The 22354-nt window shown below is 38.8% G+C and overlaps 1 protein-coding gene across 1 annotated transcript in view; it reads left to right on the top strand.

The window, feature by feature from the left end:
• Positions 1–22354, top strand: part of pou6f2 (POU class 6 homeobox 2) — a 107438-nt gene that overhangs the window by 83218 nt on the left and 1866 nt on the right. Inside the window, exons 5-8 of the mRNA XM_062985573.1 lie at positions 1551–1685; positions 9276–9485; positions 13200–13356; positions 15612–15780. Coding sequence (XP_062841643.1) covers positions 1551–1685; positions 9276–9485; positions 13200–13356; positions 15612–15780 — 671 coding nt within the window. The remainder of the gene's footprint in view (positions 1–1550; positions 1686–9275; positions 9486–13199; positions 13357–15611; positions 15781–22354) is intronic.

Below are 22354 nucleotides of genomic sequence, written 5' to 3' on the forward strand. Positions count from 1 at the left end.
CTCCAGGATCCGGTAGTCTTTTTTTCACTACTGTAGACTAAAATGATCGATTTTGCTGCACCCTAAAATTGTACTCTGACCTTTTTGAAGATACACTCTAGAAATATGTGATTTTAGCTTCTGAATAGCACAACAACAAATAATTTGCTCTGTCAACTGGAGAGTGCAGGTGTGATAAGCCATTCTTGGCTCAGAGCTTGGTCCAGCTCTTTCTATAAAGGATAGCATTCCTGTCACCCCTACTTCTTCAACACCGGCCTTTCCTGGGCTACGATGAGCTAGTGTGTATGGACCAGAGATGGGGACTCTAGTTTCAAATGACTTGGACTCGACTCATGACTCGCAAAAAAAATGACTCGTAAACAGCAAGTCCCTAGCATCAGCATGTGTTAACATTATTTATGTGTGACAAATATATATATATTTGAACATATTCGTTACCTTTGGATTTGAATCTGACTTAAAATTGTGGAATACCCTACATAGTGCACTTCACAGGAACAACTGGGGTGAATGGAACGCTCCTACAGAATTGGCACTAATGGTTGAAAGAGTGCTTTCTGAACCAATCAGACCTTCTGATTTAAATTTTTAGTAAGAAATGCTGTTATTTGCATTTATTCAGTTTGCGTCACACAGATGATGTGTCAATAAAACGCTTGATTGGCTTTCTAACGAGTTAGTGTTTTACTTCACAACCGGGAAAAGTTTGGAGGTTTTTAATTATAAGCACATTTACAAAATAACGGATTATATTCCTAATGGGACACACGGTTATAAATGTAACAGCATCTGGAAGAACATAAGCTAAGGTAAGCAGTGGTTATGATTTTTTTGCTGTGTTTGGATTTTGGTAACTGTGCCATGATTTATCGAGCGCTTTTGTTTTGCAGTTAAAACAAAATGTATCAGTTTAAGCTTTTAACTGGTACCTTCTTGTTACGGAAATTACATTCATTTACACAATGACTAGGAAAGTAAAGGCACTAAGTAAAACAGCAAAATACAGTCGCTAATCTGTTGTTGTTTTTATCTGAACTTACATATTATTTGTTTATTTCTACACTACATTTCCAATATATGTTTTGTGTATATTATATTGACTCGTGACTTGACACTGACTCTAGTCTATAGACTTGTGACTTGACTTGGACTCTAGCCTAAAGACTCGTGACTTGACTCTGACTCGCATTTTGTGACTTGTGAACATCTCTGGTATGGACCAGGTTAGCACCTTAGATGTTTTAGAGGAAGCATGTGCTAGCCTTACCCTCCCAGTCTAGTACCTGTCTCAGTAAGTGGGAATTATCAATATCTAAGTTTAAAGGAAACAGGTTTAAAAATGCGACAAGGACCACAACAGACATCAACCACACAACAGCCTCTTTGCTAAATATTGGACCTGTATTTGAGTCTGAGCTCAAATTGCGGTTCATCAGTCCTTGAAGCATTTTACAAGCCCAATCAGTTTGATTGTCCAAATCTAGACAGTCTGGTACCTGGATGATTAAGAACATTTAAATCTGTGTTTGTGTGTTTTTGTGTTTTAGCTTAATCCTCTAGCCAGCCAAGCAGCCGTAGCAGCAGCAGCAATGGGCTCCATAGCTGGATCACAAGTGTTTGGAAATGCCCTACCTAACCTGCAAGGGGTCACAGGGCAATTGGTCACCAATGCACAGGGACAGGTCAGTACAGTAACACACACACACACACACACACTGATCAGCCATAACATTAAAACCACCTCCTTGTTTCTACACTTACTGTCTATTTTATCAGCTCCACTTACCATATAGAAACACATTGTAGTTCTACAATTACTGACTGTAGTCCATCTGTTTCTCTACATACTTTTTTACCCTGCTTTTACCTGTTATTCAATGGTCAAACAGGGCCGGCGCTAGCAGTCCAGAACTGGGGCTGCTCACAGTTAATACAGGCTATAGGACGGTTACCTTCTGAAATGTGTTTTTTCAGTGCTAGGATTTGTGAAATAAGTCATAAAGTCATAGCAATTGTAATTGCCATATAAAGCCATTAAAATCCCAAGACTGCCACAAAATACATGTCCCATATGTGCATGTAAACTTTAGACTTCAGTGGTAATGGTAATGTTCAAATAAATTTATTATGAAGTATTTAAACTGTATAATAATGTAAAACATCATAATTAATAGCAAAAAAATAAACACTTAAAATGCTTGCCATGACATTTACCCATAGATCAAGTCAGTACTTATTCCGAGTGTAGAGCTCTGTTAGCTCAGAGGATTATCTGCTCCTTTTAGACTGATCCTAAGTCAGTGTGTCTATTATATTTTCTGCACCCGACTTAACTTAAACCCAAAAGCTACAATAACAAACAAATCTGGTCTCTGTATCTTATTTGAGGTTCTTTTCCATGCTCATTTTTTTGTATGTTTGAGGCATCATCTGGCCATGTTCGAGACATGTACTAGTGTCTTTAATGCTAAAAGAGGGGTAGAAGGAGGGGGCTCTGGCTCAAAAGCTTACTAGTGCTTTGGAGAGCTCAAGTTAAATAATAGGCTGCCGTAATAAAGTCAGGAGCAGAACCTGTAGCCCTTGGCGTAGACCATCTCCATGACCTGATTGTGTCAGACGGCCATGACAGCATGAATGCACGGCGCAACCGCACAGCATGGTCCATCAAAAAAAAAAAAAAGAGTAACAGCAATACATTTGTTTGAGCCCCTCTGGGCACCTTTATAGTCTACACACAGGCAGAGCTCATTACTGATGTTTAGTATCAAGACTATGGGTGTGGTCACATGCACGAGAATTTTCTTATGGCGACCAGAAATGGGAGAAGGAAAACCAGAAGGAAGAAGGAAAAAAATGAAATAAACAAAATGGTAATGTCCTGCTTGTGGCATGAAAGTGCAAACTGACCACATGTTCACCTCCTTTAATATGGGAGCGGTGTGCACCTGTGATAAGATGATTCATTAGATAGCGCTCCGCTCTGACAAGCACCATCGTTCAAGCCTCTGGCGACTGATAGAACAATTCTGCAGGCAGCATTCGTAAATATGACAAGGTCAGCTTTTTAGCCCCCATCATCTCACCACAGACAAGCCAAAACAGGGGCGCCTGGGTTAAGAAATCCCAAAACTGGGACGCTGACCAATCATGCTAATCATGTTAAAATCAGGCCCTCAGATCAGATCAGACTACCTGGTTCAATTCAAATCAACCTTTTCATATCTAATTCAGGTCAGAGAAAAGATTCATATGTGTGTGTATATATATATATATATATATATATATATATATTAGGGCTGTCGTTAATCGCGTTAATTAACGCGATTAACGCGTTAAAATTTTAATCGCGATTTAAAAAATTAATCAAGATTAACATTTTTTATCTAACTATTTTTATTTGGCTGTTTGTGCCACATGCATGTGTGTCTCTGTGGTAATTAACTGTATTTCAAATGAATTAGGATGTAAAGCGCATGAACTGTCCGATGATAAACTACTTTTAGCGGTTTTCACTTTTTTTACGTGTTAATGAAAAGATGAATGAAACCACGCAAGCTTTGTAACGAGTATTTCCATTGGCTGCTAGACCTGTCCATCAAAACCGTGTAGCTCCGCCTCCTCCCCCTCCGGTAAAAAGTGAAACTCTGTGTGATGTTTCATCTCTACAGTTTATTCAGGTTATTCTATCACATGGTTATAAACATGATTTATATTTGTGATGTTTGTAGTTTTCTAAAAACACATTCGTATCTGATATTTATATGGACTAAGCGTTTACATGGACTGTTTTAATTAACACTTTTTTTTATAGCTACAGTCAATTACTTACAGATAATGCTTGCTAACTTGACTGTTTCAGGTATTTATAGGTGTTTAAATGGTAATTTAGAACAGTATTTCCCAGTATTCTTTCTGCACAAACACAGTATTAAAGGGTTTTCTTAATAGATCTATGAAATAATCATATCTGTGTTTTAATGCTTTATTGATGCCTTATATTAGATCAAAACATTATGATTGGTGCACCTGTTTTCAGTGTCAGGGTCATGAACAGGAAAAGATCCTCACTTTTGTCAGATAATGTGCTTTCTACAATGAATTTAGATTGAATAATTTTATCAAATTTTATGAATGTTTTATTGGTAAACACGTTCTTGCAATAACAATGTGCATAACTGTTCAAATTTCACTTAATTATTAGTTTGCGATTAATTGAGATGAATACATATATATTAGGGCTGTCACACGATTAAAAATTTTAATCGAGATTAATCGCGATTAATTTTGTTCTTTAATCACGATTAATCTCGATTAAAATTTTTAATCGTGTGACAGCCCTAATATATATATATATATATATATATATATATATATATATATATATATATATATATATATATATATATATATACATATATATATATACATATATATATATATATACATATATATATATATGTGTGTGTGTGTATATATATATATATATATATAAATTTTCTATTAAAATAGAAAAAAAATAGAAAAATAGAATAGAAAAACAGAAAATTTATATATATCCCCAGTTTTCTCCCCTAATCTAGTCGTGTCCAATTACCCTGATTGCATCCTCCACTGATTCAACCCTCCACCGCTGACTGAGGACGCTTCTCAACTGACACACGCCCCCTCCGACACATGCTCAGTACAGACTGCATTTTTCACCTGCACGAGTCGAGTTCATATATACCGATCAGCACTGTGCACGGAGAGCCACACCCTGATCAGCATTTTTCCTCAGCCCTGTGCAGGCACAATCAATCAGCCAGTTATGAGGACCCATGATCCGACTTGCCCCTAACCCTATGAACAACAGCCAATCTTTGTTCATGCAGCCGCCCAGCCCAGCCGGAAGGCAGAGCTGAGATTTGATACGATGTATTCGAAAACCCAGCTCTGGTGTGCTAGCATGTATTTTACCGCTGCGCCACCTGAGCGGCTTGTCCCTAAATATTTTCATGAGGATGGCTTTTTGACCTGGAGAAAAGTGATAAGGAACTGTACAATATGATTTGTATTGATTATTTTAAAATAAAATCCAACTGCATGTACCCTGCATTCCATTCTGAGCTCAGAATTCTTCAGGATGAGCTGCATGCTGAGGAAAAAGATGCCTGGAGTTCAGAGGTCTGCTTTTTCATGCTTGAGTATTTGCACTTAAATTTAAAGGAAGCCTGTGGGAGTTATTTTGTGGTTCATTCTCTGAGGAAAATGGTGGCGGATGCTACTTTTATCACTGTAAATAGCAGTTTCTGAAGTGTCAAGCTTTTAGCCTTTTGTCCATTGTTTGCGCTGTGGCCATGCCAGCTTTGTTCAAGCGGTCCCTTGTAATTTGTCAGCAAATCGTCGTAGCCTGATGCTTTCTTTGTTATCCAAAGATGGTCGATAAGTTGAGCCTTTGACTTTCTAGAGAAAAAAGATGGAGATATTCTGAGATTTTCCTCAGTGTATGTAAAGCCCACTTATTGTTAAGAAACACTTTGCCCGTTTACTGTGGGCATATATTGTGCATATAATTGATATGTATGATGCATACAGCATCCCTGAACATATAATCTTCACTACAAACACTATGTTGTTTGTTTCTTTGACAGTAATAGAAGCTTGGGGGTTTTTTTCCCCCTTGATATGGCTTGCTAACCTATTCTGGGTTTGAACAAGGGCACATGGGAAGTAAATGTGCAGGGATATTGACGGGTGACCATGGCGAACGCTCCAGATTGGCCTGGCTGAAAGGAAAAAGATGACATTTCTCACAAATCAGTGACAGGGGAACAGTAAAAGAAAGAAGAAATATAGACGGTTCAATTACAGTGGTGTATAAAGTATAAAAGTACATGTATCTTACCAGAAATTTACTTTGATAGAAGTAAAAGTTACTTCTTAGAATATTCATTCATTGATTTTCTTATCCTGCTTGCGTTTTTATTAACAGCATTTACTTGTACTTCTACTTTTATTACTTAAGTACATTTAATATCAGAAAATTACTTTCGATACTTAAGTACATTAAACATCAGATACTTCAAGACTTTTATTATTATTAAGTAATATTCTAAGAGGTGATTTTTACTTCTATTAAAGTAAATTTCTGGTGAGATACAAGATAAGATAAGATATCCTTTATTTGTCATATATACATTTACAGTTGTACAGTACAATGACATTTTTTCTTCGCATATCCCAGCTTGTTTGGAAGCTTGGGTCAGAGAACAGGGTCAGCCATCGTATGGTGCCTCTGGAGCAGACAGGGTTAAGGGCCTTGCTCAAGGACCCAACAGTGGCTGCATGGCAGAGCCTGAATTTGAACCACCAATCTTCCGGTTGATAGCCCAAAGCTCTACCCACTAGGCTACCACTGTCCCAAAACTGTGTACTTTTATACTTTATATACCACTAGCAAAGAGGCAGCAGGAAAATTGTTGTTGACCTTAAAGATTTACAATAATTTATGTTACTTATTTATGTCATTTATGGAACGCCTGACCATGAGCTCGTTGGACGTCCTATTCCAAAGCAGTGGACATTATGGCCTTTGTGCAGGCGACTGGAGGTCCTCCACACCAGACTCCTCACTTTGTAGTCAGGTGTACAGTCATCCTGGAATAGTAAATGTGCTTTTCTCCCAAACTGTTGCCACAGAGTTAAAAGTATTTAATTAGTTTTATATCATTGATTTTATACATCTGTTGGGCCTGACATGCCTGAACTAATAAAGCAATACAGTATGTGGACACCCTTCCTAATTATTCATTTATTACAGTGGAACCTCGATTTAACAGACCTCTATTTAACGCATTTCTGATTTAACAGACAAAATTAGGAAAACCGAATAGTCGTCTCTCTGTTTACATGAGTGATAGGGGGTGGCATGGTGGCTAAGTGGGTAGCACTGTCGCCTCACAGCAAGAAGGTCCTGGGTTCGATATCCAGGTGGGGCAGTCCGGGTCCTTTCTGTGTGGAGTTTGCATGTTCTCCCCGTGTCCGCGTGGGTTTCCTCCAGGTGCTCTGGTTTCCTCCCACAGTCCAAAGACATGCAAGTGAGGTAAATTGGAGACACTAAATTGTCCATGACTGTGTTCGATATAATCTTGTGAACTGATGAACCTTGTGTAATGAGTAACTACCGTTTCCTGTCATGAATGTAACCAAAAGTGTAAAACATGACGTTAAAATCCTAATAAACAAACTAACATGAGTGATAAGTTTTGTTTTGCTCGGAGGCTCTCTTTGTTCTTGCCTTTTTCTCTGTGTTTTATGCTTCATTAGTTCTAGTGCTTAGTTATGTACCAGCTCTGCTCCAGTAGCCACCAGCAGTGTTTCAGAATCAGAATAATAAATACTCTCCCCATTGCTGTTTTGAACAAGCATATTTTACAGACCAGTGTTCCCCACTTTTAGTCTGTTAAATCGAGGTTCCACTGTATTTAGGTGTTTTAGTCACACCTATTGCTATAAAGTCAGTTAAATGAAAAATAAACTACAGGACGAGTTTGGTGCAGAGGAGCTCCTCTTGCCTGCACTGAGCCCTGTTCCAAAATTCAGGATGAATTGGAACATGTTATGATAGTTTACTGTTGTATTTTTGACATGTTTTGCCAAGCTGACACAGCATTATATGTTAAAAGGTGTGATCATAATGCAGACAAATCTTTGTACATCAAATGAATAGTGCATATCAGACCTGACTGTCATCGCCATTCTGTTCCCGAGTGTTAGAACAGCCACTTAGCTCAATGAGGATGAATAATTGAGCAGAACAGCTCCTGAGACACTAGCATTGCCACCCGGCACAATGAAATATGCTAAGTGGCAGGGACGAGTGCTGAGGAAGGGATAAAGTGCGACAGTGAGATGAAGAGCGACGACAAGAGAGAGATAAATTATGCGACGCTTAACGCGAAGCAACACAGGCAAATGAGCCGTGCAGAGGATGAATTACACAACACAGATCTGCTTTTTCCCCCCTGCCACTTCATTGCTATTATTTCACCTCTACAGTGAATTGGGTTGGGGAGGGGGGGTTGGTGTGGTTTGATTGGACACATGCAGCAAAGTGAAGCGTTGTTAATAGCCGGGTGACTTAAGGCCTGCCCCAGGTTGAATAATTTATCTACATAATTCATGACGCACACAAATTTTCACAGCACACTGTGTTGGCGTCATTTTACACTGATGAGCCTAAACGTTAGGAAAATTAAAGCCCAGTGTGGGCGAGCTTTACAGTTACAGGAACTGCTGTACTTCACATTACATTTGTTATTAAATGTTATAGGAATTATTTGATAATTAAATGATTTTGGGGGAATGTATTGAAAAAGAAAACATGAAGAGAATATATATATATATATATACACTGATCAGCCATAACATTAAAACCACCTCCTTGTTTCTACACTCACTGTCCATTTTATCAGCTTCTCTTACCATATAGAAGCACTTTGTAGTTCATCTGTTTCTCTGCATGCTTTGTTACCCCCCTTTCATGCTGTTCTTCAATGGTCAGGACTCTCCCAGGACCACTACAGAGCAGGTATTATTTGGGTGGTGGATCATTCTCAGCACTGCAGTGACACTGACATGGTGGTGGTGTGTTAGTGTGTGTTGTGCTCGTATGAGGGGATCAGACACAGCAGTGCTGATTAAGTTTTTAAACACATCACTGTCACTGCTGGACTGAGAATAGTCCACCAACCAAAAATATCCAGCCAACAGCGCCCCATGGGCAGCGTCCTGTGACCAATGATGAAGGTCTAGAAGATGACCAACTCAAACAGCAGAAATAGATGAACGATTGTCACTGACTTTACATCTACAAGGTGGACCACCTAGGTAGGAGTGTCTAATTGAGTGGGCAGTGAGTGGACATGGTATTTAAAAACTCTAGCAGCACTGCTGTGTCTGATCCACTCATACCAGCACAACACACACTAACACACCACCACCATGTCAGTGTCACTGCAGTGCTGAGAATGATCCACCACCCAAATAATACCTGCTCTCTGGTGGTCCTGTGCTTTAGTATAAAATTAATATATTTATTGTTGTCCATTTTTCATAATTTATATTAATATTACCCTAACAATGACTTTCAAATAGGTGAAATAGTGCTTACAACCACCTGCCAGACAGTGGCGCTGGACTTACTGCTAGTTGCTGGAATCTGTATCCCAATAGGTACATTAAAACATCTCTGAGTAAACTATATAACAGTTCCTTTTTCTTTATTTTGATAGATAATTGGTACAATTCCCTTGATGTCAAACTCCGGAGGACCGTCGAGCCAAACCGGAGGTGGGACCTCTTCACTTCAGGTCCAGCCAATCACGCCGCAGCTGCTGACCAATGCACAGGGTCAGATCATCGCCACGGTGATCGGGAATCAGATCCTGCCTGTTATTAACACACAGGGAATCACGCTGTCACCAATCAAACCTGGACAGCAGGTGAGGAATGATGCCATAATGTTACATCTACTGTATATAACTGCCTTTTTTTACTGAGTAGTCTACACTTTATCACCCATGATGATGAAGTGAAAACATGCTCCTCTGGGAGCAATTACAGCTGCAAGTCTTCTTGGAGAGGACTGTATAAGCTTTGCACATCTGGATTTGGGCAGTTTTTCCCATTCTTAATTCAGATTTTCCCCATTGTGAGTATTTGTGTCCTCTTCAGGTCTCTCCACAGATGTTTGATGTTTATGTCTGGGCTTTGGGTGGGCTACTCAATGACGTTTAGACACCTGCCCTGAAGCCACTCAAGTGTTGATGAAGGTTGCACAAGAGGTTTTCTTTAAGGATTTCCATGTATTTGGCTGCATTTGTCCATTCCTTAATTCTTACCAGTCTACCTGTCCCTGCCACTGAGAAGCACCTCAATGGCAAGAAGCTGCCACTACTATGTTACATCTTAAAAATTATGTTACCCAGGTGATAATTGGGTGACTGATTGGGTTGTTCTGCCCAAAGTTCATTCATCATTTTATCAAACCAGAGAATCTGTTCCCAGAGTCCTTTATATGCCGATTAAAGAACTCAACAGTGGACACTCTTGCCTCAAGAGTGACTGTTGGGTTTCTTCCTACCTCCCCGACCAAAGCCCTCATTGCCCAGATACCCAATTTGGCCAGACAGCAAACGTTAGGAAAGTTTAAGGTGGTACCAGGCTTCTTTGCAAATATCCTCCAGGTGACCCAAGGAAGATGGGGGTCACTGCTCTTCAAGAGTGACTGTTGGGTTTCTTCCTACCTCCCCGACCAAGGCCCTCATTGCCCAAATACCCAATTTGGCCAGACAGCCAACGTTAGGAGAGTTTAAGGTGGTACCAGGCTCCTTTGCAAGTATCCTCCAGTTCACCCAAGGAGCATGGGGGTCCCTTCTCTTTAAGAGTGACTGTTGGGTTCCTTCCTACCTCCCTGACCAAGGCCCTCATTGCCCAGATATCCAATTTGGCCAGACAGCAAATGTTAGGAAAGTTTAAGGTGGTAACAGGCTTCTTTGCAATTATCCTCCAGGTCACCCAAGGAGGATGGGGGGTCCCTGCTGAGTTTGGTTCCTCTCAAGGTTTCTTCCTGTATTTTTAAGGGAGTTTTTCCTTGCCACTGTCACCCTTGGTTTGCTCAACATGGGTTCTTTGGTCTGTTCGTCCTGGATTCTGTAAAGCTGCTTTGAGACAATGTCCATTGTAAACAGTGCTATACAAATACATTTGACTTGACTTCTTCCATCAAAGCATTAAATATTGTTTTAAATCCTTGCCTTGGTCTATTCCTTGCCAGATTTTAATTTCCAAGATCCACAGAGAGATCCTTGGATTTAATGGCTTGTTTTGTCTTTATGGTGCGATGTATATTGTGGGCCCCTAAAGAACCGGGTTTGTGCCTTTCCAAACTACGTCCAATCAATTCAAATTGCAACTGCTGGGCTCTGATTGAGTTCTGGTTGACCAACTTGGGTTCTAATATGGAGTGTAAAAGCAAAGGGTTGAATTACAAAATTTTGGATTTTTTGTAGTTTTTCCACATATTCTTCTTATCATTACGTATAATTAAGTAATTACCCACTCACTTTCTTAACTGCTTATCCAATTAGGGTCGCTGGGGGGTGCTGGAGCCTATCCCAGCTTTTCAATGGACGCAAGGCACACAGTAACACCCTGGACAATTAGATTTAATAAATAAAAAGTAGATCCATTCAAAATCAAATTTCCACAGTAAAATGCAGAAAAAATAAAAGGGGTCTGAATACTTAAAATCCACTGTGTCTGAAGTGTGTGTGAAATACTGAAATCCTTTCTTCCACACTCCTCTCAGCAGGGGTTCCACTGAATAAGCGCCTTCAACTGACTTATTCTGACAGGACACACATAAACACACACACACACACACACACACACTTTTTCATCCATTACACATATAAAACTTGACCATATTCCTCGTCCCGCCCTACAATTTATGTTCATTCAGCGTAAAAAACTACACGCAGGTTAACCTCATTTCTCTAGGAGGTGTCATGTGTCACTTCCATAGGCCGTTTGATCACTCGTGCGAACACGTTAATGCATTTGTAATAATGTTTATGGTTCTGTGTAATTTATGTCTGTCAAACACAGTCGGCTTCGGGAGCTCCGCAGATTGGTGGATAATTCCCCCGTAGCTGTCGACGGTTTTGACAGTCTATGCGACGCTCGTTCTGACATCGCTCAGCGTCCAAACAAACACCCTCGCCACACGCAAACACACACGCTCTTTGGAGAGTATAATTAATAGTGCTAGAGAATAACACTTTTTTTTAAGACACTTGCTGTGTTGATCTTGTAAAAGCAACTCAATTGTGCATGAAACGTAAATAAAACCGACGGATTTCTGATTGCTGCTTTCGCTAAGCTGGTGCGTCTGCGATTCACGTTAAGGATCGAGGGCCGATAGAAAAGCGTAGGCATTGTTCAGATATGACAGAAATGGTTAAAAGAGAAAGAGTTTGGTAAGAAGACACTTGTATTAGCATTTCGACCAGTCTAGTTCTGTCTATTGCAGTTAAAGTAAAACTCTCATTTATGTCATAGCAGTCTTGAGATTTCTGAAACTATGGTTATAAATCAATAAATAGAGCACATATTTCTTTGCCAAAAAAAGGACAATCAAGAATTTTAGTTCTTATTGCACATATGTGTGCTGCTTACATACAGCAACTAAGATTTTTTAATTCGTTGGTATAACAAGTTCTATAATGGCCTTTAACTTTGTGATTTTGTTTCCTAATCCTTCATATGTGATTACGATTGATATAACTGGTGACTTTTCTGTGCCTAGAGTAAAGGACTAAAATAACTAAGTTAAGTGTTAAGTGCAACCAGCTATTACTATATGACATTGACAGTGCAGTACGGCAGCTCCACTGTGGCTGACAGGAAGGCCCTACATAAGTTGGTTAAGACTGCTCAACGCATCATTGGCACACAGCTCCCTAGAATCGGAGACATAGCATCATCAGGGATCGCCACACCTTCTGCCATATTCGAGGAGATACAGGGGCATATGTGCCATATGACCACCTCAATCATATTACTGAACACAACACTACACCGTTAACACCACTAACACCCTGAACTACACACTGGACCTATTATTTATTATTTATTATCATTTATTACCATTTGCACCTGCACTTTACATATAACTTTCTACCTCAAACAAATATGCATAATTATATACCCATTAACATTCTATTGTTTAGTTAAGTCTACTGTTTAGTCTATCTATCTATCTATCTATCTATCTATCTATCTATCTATCTATCCATCCATCCATCCATCCATCCATCCATCCATCCATCCATCCATCCATCCATCCATTCTTCCATCCATCCATCCATCCATCCATCCATCCATCCATCCATCCATCCATCCATCCATCCATCTATCTATCCATCTATCTATCTATCTATCTATCTATCTATCTATCTATCTATCTATCTATCTATCTATCTATCTATCTATCTATCTATCTATCTATCTATCTATCTATCTATCTATCTATCTATCTAATCTATCCATCCATCCATCCATCCATCTTTCTATCTATACACCAGAGCTCCACAGGGCTGACTTGATTTGAAATTGCTTACTTTTTAATGATTTATGTTATAATGTTTTGACAGCTTCCCCAGGCTGCTCAGGCCCAGCCGACTCCGCCTGTTTCTCAGTCAGGCCTCCTGCGAATGCCCCACAGCCAAAGTCCTCTCCACCAACCTTCGTCATCTTCTTCAAACTCCTCATCTTCATCCTCAGCTCTCAGCGTGGGCCAGCTAGTTAGCAGTAAGTACCCTTGCACTACTGCATGCTATAACTTTAATAAAAGTTACAGGTTAGTAAAGTGTTGATTGTTATGTGTTGACTTTGCATGCCTTTGGAATAAGGAAATCTGTATGAATACTGCAAACTGTAGTCCAAAGGGGTCAAGTACAAATCACATACAAGATACACACAAGAGTTAGCAATATAAACAAGATTTTTTTTTAGATTTAAGGTCTTTCATGGATGTTTATCAAGGTCTGGCATCTTCAGTGCCTTGGATATTAATTGAAGTATTAATCTACTAAGTATTTATCTTTTCTTCTTAAAAAGGTTCTCTAAAATGTTCTCCCAAGGATTCATATTAATTTGACTAATAACCCAAAGAAATATCTTATATAGCAAGAAATTATTACCAATTGCTTCTTCAAGTAATGGCATTTTGGTGTAACAACTTGAATTAATTCGATTCATGATCCAGCTCAATCAGAAGGACTGGTGTCAAAACAGTTATTCTTACAAGTGCTTCTCCAGCTGATTGAGGTTTTTAAAGGTGGCCTGTTCAAGGCTGCGTGGTTGTAATTTCATATTGTCTTAGCCCATAGCTCTGAGGTTTGTTCAGTGCATTAGAAATGGTCTTTCATGCCGCTTAGTAAAACACGCTAGCGGTAAAACAACTCATCGGTTCGAAACTCAGCTCTGCCATCCGGCAGGCTGGGCGGCTACATGAACAACGATTGGCTGTTGTTCATACAGGGTGGAAAGCCAGATAGGTACTTAATACCTGATGCAATTATGACCTCTGCTGGCTGATTGATGGCATCTGCACAGGGTCAAGGCTCTTTGTACACAAAGCTGATCCACATATGAACTCGCCTAGTGCAGGTGAAAAGATGCAGTTGGCTACTGCGCATGTGTCTTGGGTCTTTTATTCTTTGTCAGATTGTTGCTTGTTTTGGTTACATTGACTTTACTGTTGATTTGTCCTGTGGACAATCTCTACCATACTGATAGACCCCACAAAGAGGACGGGATATTCTTTAAGCTGCCATGATATTGCACGAGATTAAAGCTAGTTTTACAGTTAGAAAGGATATAAATATGACTTTTCTTACAACATGCTGTTATATTGAGCAACTGAAAACACTCACTGGAAAAAAAAAACCAAAAAACGTTGTGGCATTGCTGCTATTTCCTTCCTTATTTATCTGTCGCTGAACATGAGTTCATTTTTATGCATTTTCCTTTGTGTGTATTCAAGAAGATCATAAACAGAGGCTCGTGCGCGGAGTCGCTTAGCCTCCACATATAAATCACCCGCCAATGCCTGTCACAGCCTCGACATTACTTAAAAAAACTGCTTTACTCAGATAAATTCTCATTTGTCACAGGCAATTGCCTTAAAGCAATTTCAGAGGCATTTGCGATGGAGTTTTGAATTCAATAAGAAGGAAGTCGCCATTGATCGACTTGTTGTGAACACAGCCGATGGTCTGTTTCATATTTATTTATTTTTTTCCCCCTTTTTATGTGTCGAAACGTACGTAATACCTCTGCCATTCTCTATTCGTTTTGTCAATTTGCTGCCATGGTACAGCTTTCTGTGCCACACTGTGTTTACCTCAGCATCCTTGGCTGGTACTTCAGAGAACTTAGGTTGAATGGAAGGGAAAAATCAGTGACCCAGAGCTACAAACGCTTTAATGTTTAATTTGTTCAGATAAAAAAAAAATGAGGTCTTTAGGTTTTCTATTTATATTGAAGAAAATAAATCCAATCTGTTTTTAAGGTTTACTGTATATAAGGTCACTTTAGAGACAAAGAGTGGAAATGCCAAGATACCAATATTTGAGCCATATTTGAGCCCAGCTGTGGAACCTTGGTGGTGTTGGGGCATAAACCAGCAACCTGTTGATCCCTAATCCAGTGCTTTAACCACAGAAACAGATTTGTTAGAATACACAGTGAAAACAGTTGAGGGTTAGGGGTCTTGCTCAGACACCGAACCCTGACAACTTATATTGGTGGGGAGCTTGAACCAGCAACCTGCTGATCACTAGTCCAGTATTTTTACCACAGCAACAGAATTATTAGCATACACAGTGAAAGCAGTTGAGATCTCATAAACATCTGGCTAATGCATGTTCTTATCTTTTAAATGTGAAATTACTGTATCATTAATCCTAAGTCATCAGTTTATTTAGTACCCCTGATCATTACTATTAAATGCCTATTATCAGATTATGAGGTTTATCATCATTTCTTTATCCACCTCACAGATCCTCAGACTGCACCCAGTGAAGTGGATGGTGTGAATCTGGAGGAGATCCGAGAATTCGCCAAGGCATTTAAAATCCGCCGTCTGTCTCTGGGGCTGACGCAAACTCAGGTGGGCCAGGCCCTAAGTGCCACAGAAGGACCCGCCTACAGCCAATCTGCAATCTGCAGGTAAGGAAAACTGGGGGCTACATGTTAATGCCAATATTATAATAAAAAAAGGGTTAAGTAACTTATAAGGCAATTACTTTACTACTTACACATTTTAAATACCTTATATTATATGCACTGATGTATCTAAAGTATTATAGTAGTGATCGATCAGGCAGTTTAGCATCTATTACGTTTAAAAAAATAAATAAAAATATAAATTTAATTAATAAATAACAATTATAATGCATCAATACTACTACTATTATTATTTTTATGATTCTTCTTCTTATTATTATTATTTTTTATTTTTTATTATAATTGTTTTTATTATTATATTAGTTATTATTATTGTTTTTTTTTTATTGTTATTATTATTGTTTTTTGTTATTATTATTATTATTATTATTGTTGTTTTTTGTTATTATTATTATTATTTTGTGTTTCTATTATTATTTTTATCATTATTGTTTTGTGGTTGTTGTTAAAGTTATCATTGTTATTATTATTATTATTTTACAATTATTATTGTTGTTTTTATTATTATGTTACAATTATCATTATTATTGTTGGTATTGTTTTTATTATTATTATCATTGTTTTTATTATTATTACTATGTTACAATTATTATTATTGTTTTATTATTATGTTACCATTATTATTATGATTGTTATTAATGTTGTTGTTTTTATTATTACTGTTATTATTTTACGATTGTTATTATTATGTTACAATTATTATTATGATTGTTATTATTATTGTTATTGTTATTTTTATTATTATTATTATTATTATTATTTTATAATAATAATAATTATTATTATTATTATTATTATGTTACAATTTTCATTATTATTATTGTTGTTGTTGTTTTTATCATCACATTACAATTATTTATGTTTTTTATGATTATTATTTTTGTTGTTGTTGTTTTATTATTATTGTTTATTATTATTATTATGTTACAATTTTATATTAATATTTTTTTTATTATGATTGTCTGTTTGAGCACTATGCTTTTCAACACACTTTTACTTTATTGCCTAAACTATGTGGACACCCATCCTAATCACTGAGTTCAGATGTTTTATTTTTCTAATGTTTGAGCACCCTTGTGCTCAACTCCAGAAACTCCAGTGGTCTGCACAAAGCCAAATGTTCTTTTGAGTGGTCAGAAATTCATATAGACACACTCCAAAATCTTGAAAAGCAGGTCCAGAAGAGTGATGGCTGTTATAGCTGGAACGTTATTGCCAATGTTTCTGGAATGAGATGTTCAATAAGGTCAATGTACAATGTCCACATACCTTTGGCCATAAAGTGTACAAAATTAAACCCAGTGATTAAAGGGAAAGCCGGAACCACTGTGACCCTGACCAGGATAAAGCACTGGTAAAACATAAAATAAAATTAAATGAAAAATATTAACTGATATTTTGTTTAAGTTAATTAGATATTTAATTACATTGTAGAATTTTAAATAGTAATCACAGTGAATACATAAAATGTATTAATTAAAATAAAATTAATTGCAAAATACTAGCAAATTAATAACACAGTACTTCTGTCCTAGTCATATATATATACAGTATAAAGCTAATGGTCTATATGCTGCTAAACGTCCTACTAAAACCTAACTGCTCTCCAACCTGTAATATCCACAACTCATATTCATATTTAATCAGAAGTAATTAAGATACGAGAGAAAATATGCATAATTAATGTCTGTTTTTAATATCTGAGCCTGTGTCTACTCTGCTGTACCCTGTCTCTCTGTGAAAACTGAGTTACTTATGCAAAATACATTAGTATTACAAGAAGCTTTTAAAGCAGTTAATAATTACTAAGCTGTTCTTTCATCACACATTTAACAAAAGGAGATGTGACAGGACTAGACTTTTAATAAAAACAACAATTTCCAGTGTCGTTAAAACATGTACTGCAACATTATGAAGCATTAGTGATGAAATATTCAGCAAAGGCCTAGCCTTAACGTTTCACTGAACTAAAAAATGGGAATTTTAAATAGTTAATCTTACCTGGACTCATGACTTATATAGTGGAACTTTTCACTGTTAAATGTAATATTTTACATTTAAACACAGGCTTTTGAGAATCAAAAGACATGTTCAGTGTATGAGTAACACATCATACTTAAAGTATGATGACCCTGAACTTAAATGACGCATTTTAAAGTAGAACTTTTTATCTAAAACTAGCTCGAAGGAGGGTCGCTATGCTAATTCTATGCCATTTTTACAACCCTTATCTATTTCTCAGAATTAGAGTAACTTAATTCGGCTCATTAAGGATGTGAAGAGAGGCGCCCAGGTGTCGCAGCGGGATATTCCGCTAGCACACCTGTGCCGAGATTCTGAACTCCTGGGTTCGAAACTGGCTGGGCTCCATCTAGTGGGCATAATTGGCAGTGCCTGCAGCAAACACGTCTCTGCTAGGGCGGGATGACCGGATCACCTCTGGCAGGTTGCCACTATTGGGCCCTTGAGCAAGGCCGTTAACCCTCACTTACTTAGACAATATACTGTCACAGTACTGTAAATGGATTAACCTTAATCACAAATTTCAGGGCAAGTTGTAGCCTAGTGGTTAAAATACTGGACTAGTAATCAGAAGGTCACAGGTTCAGGCCCCACCTCTGCCAGGTTTCCACTGTTGGGCCCTTGAGCAAGGCCCTTAACCCTCACTTGCTTAGACAATATATTGTCACAGTACTGTAAATGGGTTAACCTTAATTACACATTTTAGGGCAAGTTGTAGTCTAGTGGTTAAGGTACTGGACTAGCAATCGAAAGGTCGCAGGCTCAAGCCCCACCTCTGCCAGGCTCCACTGTTGGGCCCTTGAGCAAGGCCCTTAACCCTCACTTGCTTAGACAATATATTGTCACAGTACTGTAAATGGATTAACCTAAATCACAAATTTTAGGGCCAGTCATGGCCTAGTGGTTAAGGTACTAGACTAGTAATGAGAAGGTCACTGGTTCAAGCCCCACCTCTGCCAGGTTGCCACTGTTGGGCCCTTGAGCAAGGCCCTTACCCCGCACTTGCTTAGACAATATACTGTCACTGTACTGTAAATTGCTTTGGATAGAAGCGTCTGCTAAATGCCGAAAAGGTAAATGAATTAACCTTAATCACAAATTTTAGGGCAAGTCGTAGCCTAGTGGTTAAGGTACAGGACTAGCAATCGAAAGGTCACAATCGTTTAGGTCCCACCTCAGCCAGGTTGCCACTGTTGGGCCCTTGAGCAAGGCCCTTAACCCTCAACTGCCCAGACTGTAATTGTAATGTAAGTTGCTTTGGATAAAGGCGTCTGCTAAATGCAAGTTCTTCTGAGTTCTTCAGAATGAAGTTAGGCGTATTTTATATAATTACATGTTCATTTGTATGACATTGTATATGACAGTGTTGGAGGGTTTAAAGGCAAACATCACATGCTTTCCTCTGGTTAACATCAACGCAGGTGAAGAGGACGAGGACGAGCACAGGTTTGTTTGGCTTGTGCAGGCTCTTGGGGCTCTCATGGTCCTTGCTCAGTCAAACTCAGTCTGACAGATGTCTCTACTCGTCTGATCTCATCGCTTTACTGCTTTGCCTGGCGATCACACAAGGTGCATGGTCAGTCGTGATCAAAGCTGTTTTGATTAACCGTGTAGATGTTGTTCGATCAGCCGCAGATGCTAAAACGTGCTTCACTGGAAAGTCTGTGATGTTAACGTTTCTCAGTAGAAAGCAGTGACAGCTAATTCACTTGTATCAGAATCAGACAAATCAGATTTACAAGGGATTTTCAAAATTCTTCCACACTTTAATATTTCCATTAGAAACTGTCGTGTCGTGTTTGAGAGACTGAGAGATTCTTATAGTCCGGATTTAGCGCCATCTGGTTTCCACCTTTTTGGACCACTCAGAGAAGCTTTAAGGGAAAGAAGATTTTCATGTGATGATGATGTGAAAGCAGTGGTGCATCAGTGGCTACACGCTCAACCAAAAACATTTTTGCTGGTGGAATTAAAAAGTTGGTATGACGCTGGGAAAAATGCATCGTAAAGGAAGGTGACCATGTAGAAAAGTGATGTCATTTGTTTTTGAAATTCTTAATAAACAGAGTTTTAAAAAAGTGCGGAAACTTTTTGAAGAACACTCGTAGTTTGTTTAAAATAAATATAGCTCTAAATCAACCCTTAAACCCCCAAGAATGCATTGCAATGGGTAGAGCTTTGAGCTATCAACTTAAGGTTGAGAGTTTGAGTCCCAGCTCTGCCATGCAGCCACTGTTGGGTCCTTGAGCAAGGCCTATAACCCTCTCTGCTCCGGGGGTGACGTACAATGGCTGACCCTGCGCTCTTACCTTAGCTTTCAAACAAGCTGGGATACGCGAAGAAAGAATTCCGTTGTACTGTACGTCTGTGTATGTATATATAACAAATAAAAGTCTTCATTCTATTCTTTAATGTTTTTAATATCAATCAAGCTTTCAATTCTCACCTTGTTACAATAAATAAATAAATAAATAAATTAGTTTTTGCTTGTTGTTTTACTACATTTTGGATCATACCTAGTTGTATCTTTCATATTTTTTTTTTCTTTAATAATAGCTAGATTTTAGACTTTAGGTCTAGACCCTAAGGGCAGTCCAGCATCCACCAACCATGATGCACCCACCACCATGCTTTACAGGGCCTTTTTTCTCCCCCCTCCAACCGTATCAGTGTGCATCTTCTAAATAAATAAAAAAAACTCACCTGTGCTTATCTTTCCACTGAACAAAAAGCATCTGGAACATTTTTTGTGCAGCAGTGTTTCTGGAGAGCTGTTTTCTTTGCCCAGTTCAAGGGAAAGTAGATGGAATGCCTTTATTTTGTCATATATACATATACAGCTGTACAGTACAATTAAATGTTTCTTACACATATCCCAGCTTGTTTGGGTCAGCCATCGTATAGCACCCTTGAAGCTGAGAGGGTTAAAAGTCTTGCTCAAGGGCCCAACAGTCCAACAACCTTTTGCTTAATGGCACAAAGCTCTATTCACTAGGCTACCACTGTTGCAAAGTGGCACCAGTACTAAATATTATTTTATTTGTAGGCATATTGCCAATGGTTAGAAACCTAAAGTACACCAAAAGATCTATTACAGCCGCTCAGGTGGCGCAGCGGTAAAGCGCACGCTGTTCACCAGAGCTGAGATCTCGAATACATCGTATCGAATGTCAGCTCTGCCTTGCCGGCTGAGGCTGAGCGGCCACATAAACAACGATTGGCCGGTTGTTCAGACAAGGGGCGGGATTAAGCCGGATGGGGTCTCTCTCTCAGACTAGTGCGATTACGACCTCTGCTGGCTGGTTGGTGGCGCCTGCACGGAGATGGGAAAGGAGTGCGGTAGAGGGTGTGACTCTCCGTACACAGCGCTGTACTGCACTGCACTCGTCAAGTGTGGGTGATAAGATGTTCGATTGCTGTGCACATGTCGGAGGGGGCGTGGAGCAGCCTCGTCCTTCCCAATCAGGAGCAGGGACCAGCATTAGTGAGAGGATGATTGACGGGCAGAAATTGGATGCGCTAAAGTGGGAGAAAAAGGGGGAAAAAAGATCTATTACTATCTTTTGTGAGGATAGCCCACATTTTATAAACAGTTCATTCAGATTTCTGGGTAATTCCAAAGGGTCTCGTTTTTCTTACAATGCCAGGTCCAAAATATTTAAACATTGCCACAAAAATAGTCTGTAGCTTGTATAGTATTTTCTGTAAAGTTCTAAAAACAAGCAATACCCTCTTAAAAGGACAAAACTGACTTGATGAGGGTCAATAGAACAAAAAACTATGCAATAATTAATAAACTCATAAAAAATTCAAAACCCAAGACACAAAGTGAAATATCAGGTTTTTACTCCATCCATGGAAGCCATCAATCATCCTGATGTTAAGAAAAGTGTATTCTTGCATTCAGGGTCAGAAGAGTGCAGGCCTTTGCCACTGCTCCAGGCATCTCTTTGACTGCCAGTTACAATCCCATCAAAGATGTCCTCTCAGGAGCCCGGGAGTGGAAGAGCTAACCTTCCTTTTTTCCTCTGCTAGGCTTTTCTCAACCTGTCTGACAGGTGGAAGCTGCTTACCAGGAGGTCTGAACACTGAATACAGTCATAAATGCTCACATTGCTGTCCGTTACAACAGCCGTGAGACTTTTTTAGCACCGTATGTTACTGCAGTGGGGGCTAGGCTGAGTAGTTTTACTAAGTATTGCGTAACATGCTCTAATAAACATGAACACATAACATTAAAACCACCTCCTTGTTTCTGCACACACTATCCATTTTATCAGCTCCACTTACCATATAGAAGCACTTTGTAGTTCTACAATTACTGACTGTAGTCCATCTGTTTCTCTGCATGCTTTGTTTGCCCACTTTCATGCTGTTCTTCAATGGTCAGGACCCCCACAGGACCACTACAGAGCAGGTATTATTCAGGTGGTGGATCATTCTCAGCACTGCAGTGATACTGACATGGTGGTGGTGTGTTAATGTGTGTTGTGCTGGTATGAGCTGGAGTTTTTAAACACCTCACTGTCACTGC

Source organism: Trichomycterus rosablanca, chromosome 23, assembly GCF_030014385.1.
Source record: "Trichomycterus rosablanca isolate fTriRos1 chromosome 23, fTriRos1.hap1, whole genome shotgun sequence".
Lineage (NCBI taxonomy): Eukaryota > Metazoa > Chordata > Actinopteri > Siluriformes > Trichomycteridae > Trichomycterus > Trichomycterus rosablanca.